Source organism: Bactrocera tryoni, chromosome 3 (assembly GCF_016617805.1).
Source record: "Bactrocera tryoni isolate S06 chromosome 3, CSIRO_BtryS06_freeze2, whole genome shotgun sequence".
Classification (NCBI taxonomy): Eukaryota; Metazoa; Arthropoda; class Insecta; order Diptera; family Tephritidae; genus Bactrocera; species Bactrocera tryoni.
This window is the reverse complement of record NC_052501.1, coordinates 63,484,195-63,494,288: the sequence shown is the minus strand read 5'-3', so window position 1 is coordinate 63,494,288 and position 10,094 is coordinate 63,484,195. Positions and strand designations below refer to the sequence as shown.

Sequence of the window (10,094 nt, the reverse complement as noted above, 5' to 3'; positions counted from 1 at the left end):
TATTTGGGGAGAGTTTGTGAAGGGATGACAAATGTCTTCGATAGTAATGGTAAGATAATTGTTTAAATTTTTTCTATCATTATACTTAAAACTATAACGTTGTTCAGTGAAAATCTGCGTGTAACCCACGAAGAGTCATTGCACCCGCTCAAAGTCACTGTATGGTACGCTGTTTTCGCTGGAGGAGTCATCGGACCTTTTTTCTTCGAAGACGTCGCGGGCCAAACGGTTACTGTGAGTGTTGAGCGCTACAGAGCAATGATCAACGAGTTCTTTTTACCGCAACTTGATGAATTGGGATTGGAAAACATGTGGTTCCAACAAGACGGTGCAACGGCACACACTGAACGTGCCACAACCGATATGCTGAAGGATGCATTTCCCGGGCGCCTAAACTCCCGTTTTGGCGAGCGGTGCAGTAATTTTAAATAAAAAAAAAATTTGTAAACATGGATTCCGTTGTGTTATGGGAGGAAAACACAAAAAATTAACGAGTTGAGCGGAAAATTATTAGGGACAAGTCTAATGTGATAAGTCTTAGTAAAAAAAAAGGTAAGTTTGAATGATAAAGTGTAATGCGATTCTTTAAACATATTTGTGCTTCTATTCGGTAAATAGTTTTGTGCAAAACTTCCGCTTAAGCAAGGAATCGTTCAAATATGTGTTGGATAGCATAAGTAGTGAGCTAAAAACTCCACGCAGGTCCACAGGAATACCCGAAATTGTAAAATTAGCGGCAACTTTAAAGTTTTTGGTGCAGGGAGGGTATCAACAGCAAATTGGACAAGATTACCATACAGGACTAGCTCAACAAACAGTTTCGCGTTGTGTGTTTGAAGTTTGTAAATCAATTGAGAAAATGCTATGTCCAAATAGGGATGCAAACGATGCATCGATGTTTCTGATGTTGCCTGGATCGATGTTTTATGGCGATGTTTTTTCAAATTTTACTCCAATGCGAAAACATCTGCTTCGAAACGCTTTAGCAAACTGTCATGTGTTTTGTTGTAAAATACGGAGAATTCGTTGGTTGAATGTGCACTTGAATAATACTGAGAATTCGCTTATGAAGTTTTACAAAAAATCGAAAATACATACATATCTATTTCGTGCTATGTGTGTTAGAAGTTGTTTTTGAGCGTTTAATATAAGTTTTGTTTCAAATTCCTTTGTTGTCAATCACAACTTTATTACAGGTGTAGCGAATATAAAATATATGTAAATAATTCCGTTAGACGTTTAAATTGTACATAATATTTCAGATTTTCAAAGTGCTGCCTTCAAAATTAAAAAGCAAGGTCTGGAGCTTCTTTATAAGAAATTCAGATGCATCCGCAACATGCAAACTCTGCAACAAGAAATTAAAAACATCAGGTAACACGTCGAATCTTCGCTGTCATTTTGAGAATGTACATAAAAAGGTATTACTCGATCAAGTTGATAATGCAGAATGCTCCTCCAAAACTACGCCGGACTCGGAACCAAAACAGCGAAAAATTTCTGAAATAATTAACATATGACCAACCGATGGGACGACAGCGTCAAGTGAGTTATCCGACAATAGTAATAAGAAGACTGCATGTATTGAATCGTCTCCTAGTACATGTAGTCCATCAGTACTGCAAAATAAATCGGATTAGTTGCCTGCGCTGATCCAACATAATGTGAAAGACTTTTTTGAGCAGGTCAAAAGTATTTCTTACCAAGATGACCCTAAATCAAGGAAAATTACTGAAGCAATTGTAAAATATATTATAATGGACAACAAGCCATTTTCCACTGTAGAAGGAACAGGTTTTCTGCAGATGATGAAAGAACAGGTTCCGCTTTTTAAAGTTCCAAGTAGAGAAACAATAAAATTACGAGTGGATGAAAAATATGAAGCGCTGTCTTCAATTTTCAAAGAGTATATTCGTAAGTGTGACAGTTATTGCCTAACGTATGACGTATGGACGGAGACAATGAAAAATCAGTCGTTCCTTGGGGTAACCATTAATTTTTTGGACAATTTACGTTTGTTGAGTGGGACGTTAAGAGTAATCGAACTGCACGAAAGTCATACAGCAGCTTATTTAAAAGAAACTATGTTTAAACTTTTCTACAAGTGAAACGTTTGCATAAATAAAGTTTCTGCTTGTGTAACAGATAATGATTCAACCATGATGAAATTAAATAGAAGCTTGTTTGGCGAAAAAAATAATACCCTTCCAAATTTCATAAAGGATGCAAATAATGGCGTTAGTACGTCGGAATCTTCGGATATTTGATATTTGGAGCCATCGTAAACAGTTGGCCCACCAAAATATGAAATGTAAGTTTTCCAATTTATCTGCTATAACAACAACGGAAGTTGAAGTGCAAATGTATCTTGGATTAGCTGTTGCTTCTATCAATCAGAATCCAACAGAAATGTGGGATGATATGAAAAATGTATTTCCGGAATTGTATAAACAAGCTTCCAAATATTTATCCATTGTGGCCACTTCAGTCCCTAGTGAACGACTGTTTTCTAAAGCTGGAGCAACGATCACACAGCAAAGAAATCGCTTGATAGGGAAAAAACTTTCCAAATTGTTATTTTTGAATTCTGTTTTAAATAAATAATTTGTTGTTTGTTCAAAAACTATTTACATTTTTTATTTATTGAGAAAAGGTTTTAATAGGTAGCTAAAATATATATCAATTCACTTATTTATGGTTCTGAAATAAGCTTTTTATCCTCACTAATAAAATACGTTAAAAAAGTTCAAAAATCCATCGATGTTTCGATGATGTTTCAATGGCCGATGGATCGTACTCACATCCAAATGATACGACCGGCAGTTAATGAGCATTTATATTTCAATAGGAAATTAAAGCATTGTATAAACGCTATGGTGGTAAGACAATTGTTTTTTAATTTATCTTTGTTTTTCTATAAATATTGTTTCCAAAACCTAGATATGTGATCATAAGATGATGATAAAAGCCGTTAACGATCGGTTCGCTGGGGCGTGTCAAGATTCACATGTGTGGAATTTGTCAAGCGAGCGCCAATATTTAAAAACCAACTATGTGAATGGCGAAATAGGAATTCGCATTCTTGGTGAGCATATACACATTCGTTAATTTTACTCGTTAGCTATTACAGCGCACGCTCGCTAATGTAAACACTCTATTGTTCGAACACCCCATAATGTGAACTGTTGACTACTCTATAATGTGAACAAACCCAAAAGGCTCTATAATATGAACAAAAGACGTTAAAGTATTTGAATGTAGTTTACACAGATCTCAGCTAATTCTGAATTTGGGGAATCCCCTAATTGTAGAATAAGACTCTCATTTGTATTGCATGTAATGCGTAGAATACTTAAGTTGCAATTTTGTATTCGCGTGGAGTGTTTCGTTTTAAATTTTCTGTTAAAAGTGAATTCTAAAAAACACACGTTTTTGACATTGAAGCAAAAAGCTGATATTCTCGATTCTTTAAAAAGAGGCTCATCTATGACGTTCTTAGCGAAGAAATATAATGTTGCTAAATCAACAATTTGTGGAATCAAAGCAAAAAAAACAAGTGATTTTAAAGTTCGTGAACAACACATACTCGAGACCTGGACAAAGAAGAACTCTGCGTCCTTCAGAGCTGCCCAAAATGGAGAAAGCTCTTTATCGTTGGTTTATCAAAATGCGGAATAAAAACTGGCCAGTAAGTGCCTCAATGTTGAAAGAAAAGGCCAAAGTACTGCACGCACAAGTAAAGGAAAATTAATCTAACTTCAACGCTAGTGATGGATGGCCTCAAGGATTTAAAAAAAGGTACCTACGGTATTCGACTGCTGCAAATATCAGGCGAAAAACTATCTTCGCTGCCTCAGCTCGTGGATCCATTTAAGGAAAAACTTAGAGCTAAAATGGCCGAACTGGAGCTGTGTAACGACCAGTTATATAATGCTGATGAGTCACGCTTATTCTGGAAACTCCTGCCAGAAAAAACGTGCGTGTTCAGTATTGAAAAGAGAGCCCCAGTCGTTAAGTCGGAAAAGCAGCGAATCACATTTTTATGTTGCTCAAACGCCACTGGATCTCATAAACTGAAACTTTTGGTAATTGGAAAGGCAAAGAACCCACGCTGCTTTAAAAACTTTCAATGCCCCACAGACTATAAGAGCTCAAAACCGCCTGGATGACGTCGGCTGTTTTCAAGGAATGGTTTCATGAGTCCTTCGTTCCACAGGTGAGGATTTATTTTGTATTTTATTTAACTTTTTTCTTTTAAATTCGTTTTTTAGATAACGTCATTTTTAAAGGAGAAAGGTTTGCCAATAAAAGCTCTACGGCAGGTGATGACGATTCCGAAGAGAGTGTTCCGCTCGCAGTTTTAAAAGAAAAATGGGGAGCTGAACTTCGCGCCTTGATGAGCAATACCGTCGATCTCCTTAACAGTTTGAATGCTGAGGTTTGTTCGTTTTCGCAGAATCGCACAAAGATATACAGGTTATTGAAAATGATTTTCTTATTAACCATTTCAGGCTGAATTAACGCTACCAAGCGTTCATGAATGGAACGAAGATATTGAAGATGATAATGCAAATGACGAGAATGAAGAAGAAGACGATTCCGATGAAGGCAGCATATCGGAGGTAGAGGAGAAAATTAAGCGGACTGAAGCAGTTGAAATTTTCAACAAGGCGATAAGGTGGGCTGGTCATGAAGACGTCGATGCAAATGATGTAAATGTACTAAGACGTCTAAGAGAGAAAGCTGTGCTCCAACTTTTAGAAACACAGAAGATACAGAAAAGGATGACTGATTTTTTCAAATAAAACCTAGATTTTGTATAATATGTGTTACGTAAAAATGTATATGTAATGAAAACATGAATAAAATGTGAATTCCAATATATAAATACGTACCATCCTATTCTTTTGGAGCATTCCGTAATGTGAACACTTTCGATAATGTGAACTGCCTTGGTTTTAATTAGGTCAGATTATCGAGCGTGCGCTGTATATGCATCAATTATTTTGCTAACTTAATTTTTTTCTTATAGGCGACTTTTAGCTCCATACAGAAATGCTGCTGAAAACTCTGCTGAAAGTTACTACAACATAAAATTTTCAAAAGCCAGATGCCTTAACGAACGAGTATTTGGAGTATTAAAAGCGCGGTTCCGATGCCTTTTAGCTGCTAGAGAACTACATTATGCCCCAGAAATGTTCCCTGTTAAATATTTTTTTTTTTAATTAAAACTACAAATATGCCTTATTAGCTTACATTTTTTGTCCGTTACCAGTTTGATATCGAATCAAAAATTCGTTAAGCGCACAAATATGACACTCATTTACGCAATACAGAGCTCTTCCATTGCGAAGGGGTAAAAATAAATGTGCAAAACGCAATTTCCAATGCGTTTGTCGCCTTACAGAGCTGCTAAAGTAAAGTATTTTTAATTCACAATAGTTTTAAAATTCCACATTGCTTTGGATCGTATTTCTAGGTCACAATAGATGTGGAACTGTCAAAACTGTTGCGAAATTTTCAATAAACTAACAAAAGCTAATTAAATATCAAAATGGATCCAACTTTGTTTTTTTATTAGAGCTCTAGTGAAAGTGATGGGGATAAAAATTATAGTGCGGAGATAGCTAAGAGATCGTAGTAATAGCGTAGGTATAAAAAAATCAAATTATGAATACTCATTAACAAAATTTTCTTTGTAGATGTATCGTTGAACAGAGCATTGGAATCTTAAAAAAACGATGGAGAATTTTAGGATATGGCAAGAGAGGAAGGTATCACCCTACAAAAGTGGAAGATTTGCTAACGTTACAAACGATAAGAGACCAAATAAGGTATTCTTTAATAAATTTAATTCCAAAATGTGTATGTCCTTAATCTTGTAAATAATTTTATTTTTAATATCAACTAAATACAACAATTTTGTTCATATAAATACATTTTTTTTGTAATTTTTAATGAAATATTAAATTCATTGGTTTCTTGTTTATGTTCTTTATTACTAAAAATTATAAAAGACATAAAATTTCCTTAAATTTATCTACTACGATTGGTAGTTTGCGTTCGAATGACGATTCGAACGAACGGATACGTTTATATAACGATTCGACCCCTGGTTGTCAGGAGGCCTATGTATTGAAGCAGTTGGCCGCGGCGACGTCGACGACGGCGGGACAACAATTATGTTAAAGAATGTGTTGTACGTACCAAATTTGCAAATGAATTTTGTGTCAGTAAGCAAAGCAATCGAGTGTGGACATACAGTTACATTTAAGCGTGACTACGTGGAAACCTAAAACAACAAAAATTGTGTTCTATTGAAAGCATTCCACAATAACGAACTATTTGTGTATGCATACGACAAAAAGAAGTGTACAAAAAGAAGAAAAAGATTATGGTATAAGTGGCATAATCAGTACGGACACGTAAATTTCAATTGTTTAAAGGACATGTCAAGTAATCAAAGTGTGTCAAGGTTATATGTGTGGCGGCTACGCCACGCCAGTCCACAGCTGATTTTACCGACAACACTCATTTACCGTCTCAGTCCATCGAGTCTCACTCCCTAGCCACTACGCGCCGTGACGATTCAATGAGTCGGCCATTACGACACCGTAGAAAGCAGACACTCCAGCCACGCACAGACTCACTCACTTCTACTTCAACCACTCAAGGGAACGGACCACACGTATAGCGCTCCGCCGTACAAACACAATAACGTCTAAAGACTAAAGATGCGGTATTCGAAGCGTTTAAAGAATACAAAACAATGGCGTAAAAGCAAACCGGTTCTAAAACTGAGACTGTGAGAAGCGATAACGGTCGCGAATATATTTCGAATGTGTTCGAGTCATATTTATAGAAAAACGGGATTTTAAGACAATTAACAGTGCCGTATACTCCGCAGCAGAATGGCATAGTGGAACGCGCCAACAGAACATTGGTTGACATGGCCAGGGCCATGTTAAATTATGCGAAACTTGGTGAACACTTTTGGGCGGAAGCAGTTAAGACAGCTGCTTATATACATACATAACCGCACAGTAACAAAAGAACTCGTGAATAAGACACCATATAAGTTGTGGGCGGGTATGAGGCCAAGTGTGGCACATTTTAAAATATTCGGATCGACGGCAGTGGCCCTCGATAAAAAAACAGATAAAAAAGTTTCGTTGTAAAGGTAAAGAATACATAATGATCGGATATTCAGATACAAGTAAAGGTTATCGTCTGTTCGATCAAATAAGAACTTACGAAAGTTAAAGCAAGTAAAATTTTCAAAAGAGATGGGTATACATATATTAACTAATTGATGTAAAGTGCTGAGAAGGAGTGTTGGAAATATTATTACTCTCTTCCCCCCTACTCTTCCTCATTCGTTATTGAATTATAGCATCTAAGAATGTCATGTCAATATGAGTTTGTCAGTTCAGTTTCAAACTCAAGTCTGTTCAGTTCAAATAAAGTTTTGCTAAATAATTCTTTTCAAACAAAAACATATAAAACAAATAAATACAGATTCCTCTACGAATCGCATCGCTATAATTTTAATATCAGCCATTCTTATAGTAATAATTATAATGCAAAAATTCTGCATAAAACCCAAGGAAAAAATAATCCTACAAATAGAAAATGAGCAAACACAAAGCCAGAATAAAACAAATACGCAATTTAATAACATACTACCATATTTTTAATGCCAGCATGAGGACAACCAAAAATTTGCGGAGGGAGAGTTAATACAAACAATTTTCAACATACCAAAATGTATCGAAATGCATTACACGAATCAAAATTAATTCCAACAATGTAGCAATATTCATTGCAACGTTATTAAAGTTCAACAACTTGAAGAAATTATATTCAAACAAACATTCGCTCCATTTCTCAGAATCGATAGACACAAAGTATTAACAAATAAACTTCCACTTGAATTCCAACAATCGATCGACATAAATAAAATAAACTGCAAGTGCTGATCAAGCAATATCAGCAAAACTCTGGTGCCAATAACCACAGCGCCGCTGCCATCGACCAACAACTAGCTTAGAATGTTTGTAGGATATTTAGTTTAGTCACAATTTTGTACTAAAGGAAAACGTAATTACATTAAAATTAACTAGCTCCCGAGGAGGAAGTAGTGTAAGGGACATAATCTCATTAAGTTAGATTTGTGGATTAATTTTCCGGCCCTACACACTACCTCTCGTAAGAAACTATTGTTAGTCATATTTTGGAAGTGAATAAAATTTAAGTTGTTTAAATTTAGCTGTTCCCCATTTCATGTAAGGTATGTATAGAAGGATCACCGAAGAAAATATCATCTTTGGTAAAATACTCTGGCTCTTAGACTATATAGTGAGATACAAGTTATCGATGTGAATATACTCCATTGTCGGTTTGTAGGTTTCTACAATATGGGTACAAGAATAATAGAAACAAAGTTTGCGCAAAGACGAGGTCAAATTTTCTTCGTTCTGCGCATCTACTTCACGGTTAACCAACGTACAATCAGCTTTTTTTCAGTTGTTTGTTCTTCTTTGCTATAAGAAGCAATTTTGTAATGCTGCATGCCTGCATGCAAAAATGAATATCATCAAAAGTTAACACCAATATAAGTGAATATTTTATAGTGAACATTTACCTACATATTCATTTTTGTTTGTTTTCAACCGTATACATACATTTATGCAAATAAAAAGATTGAATATCTAATATATAAAAAAAAGACGGGGTTTCCTTTCCTCCAGAACACATGAACCGATTTCCATGTTTTGCATTCGTTGGAAAGGTCTCGGGCTCCGTGAGGTTTATAGCAAAGAAAATTCAGAAAAAATTTCAACAGAAAAGCGGGAAAAATCTTTTTTTACATACAGTGCCATCTCTGATACATAGCATGTACTGCAAACCAATATTTGACGCGTGATACATTGTTTACCAGCTACTCATTGTTCTCTGCTCAGTTAATTTCATGTGACAAACACAATGCATTGCACGAATCAAAATAACCGGTATTGTGTTCACTGTGAAATTGTGAAAAAAATAAGTTATTCGTTTCCTATCATTTCAATTGGAAAAAATCAAATAAATAACGTGTATTGTGAAAATTTTTATTTAATTTCTACAGAAGGCATTTCTCATTAAGGAGGTAAGTTGAACTCTGTAAATTATGTGGATCGTGCATTTGAGGTTAAATTCACCAATCTGTCCATAGTCTAAAATGCCTAAAGGACGACGTGCGAACATCGGCCGCCGCACAAGACATGCAAGCCAGCAACAAGTGTATTCACAGAACTTAAGCGAAGAAAGACAAAATTTAACAAGAGAAAATGTTCGATTGAGACAGCGCGTGAGGACACGAAGATCATTGGCATCATACAATCGCTTGGTATTCCAATATGATCCCACTGCGAAATACAGTGATGATGAAAATTTAGATATTGGACAAATGACGACTATATGCTGATATTGCAATGCGTTGAAGTTCAAAAGAGAAACGGCTGGATTGTGCTGCGCAAGTGGAAAAGTCAAATTGGATCCATTACTTACACCACCACAGCCACTGAAACCAAGTGATCCCGATTCTAGCCATTTTCTTCAACACATCCTTGAATACAATAACTGCTTTCGCATGACTTCCTTTGGATCTAATATCATTCGAGAAGGCGGCTTCATGCCAACTTGCAAGGTTAGCGATCACTCACACCAACAAAATAAATTGCAACACATAACAACTACATATACACCACACACTACACCATCACACGATCAGAAGTTACACCGTATTTCTTCAACAAATGATTGTTTGCAATTATAAATACAAGGACAAATATATCATTTGCATGGTTCAATGGTGCCAACACCAGATGAACCGCATCAATTTCTGCAAATGTATTTCATTTCGTCGATAGTGGATCAGCTGAAAATGCGGTGCAATATACAGGGAACATAACAGTTAAAGAGACGAATTATTGAACAGTTGCAAGAATTTTTTTCCACTCTAATAATGATGTGGTTAATATGTTCAAAACAGCATTGGAACGTATGCCATCGGATACGCACAAATTTGTCATAAGAGCGGATTGTACAAGTTA

The 10,094-nt window shown here is 35.7% G+C and overlaps 1 protein-coding gene across 1 annotated transcript; it reads left to right on the top strand.

Moving 5' to 3' along the window:
• Nucleotides 1-3,779: 3,779 nt before the first annotated feature.
• On the top strand, nt 3,780-4,867 carry LOC120769968. The gene is made up of 3 exons (XM_040097040.1): nt 3,780-4,216; nt 4,272-4,438; nt 4,512-4,867. Exons 2-3 carry the CDS (start codon nt 4,397-4,399, stop codon nt 4,803-4,805), a joined length of 336 nt encoding a protein of 111 aa, XP_039952974.1. The 5' UTR covers nt 3,780-4,216; nt 4,272-4,396; the 3' UTR covers nt 4,806-4,867.
• Nucleotides 4,868-10,094: the final 5,227 nt, after the last annotated feature.

Coding starts and splice junctions, on each gene's coding strand:
- LOC120769968 (XM_040097040.1), top strand. CDS start 4,397: ATGAGCAATACCGTCGATCTCCTTAACAGTTTGAATGCTGAG. Junction 4,439..4,511: donor TTAACAGTTTGAATGCTGAG/GTTTGTTCGTTT, acceptor TAACCATTTCAG/GCTGAATTAACGCTACCAAG.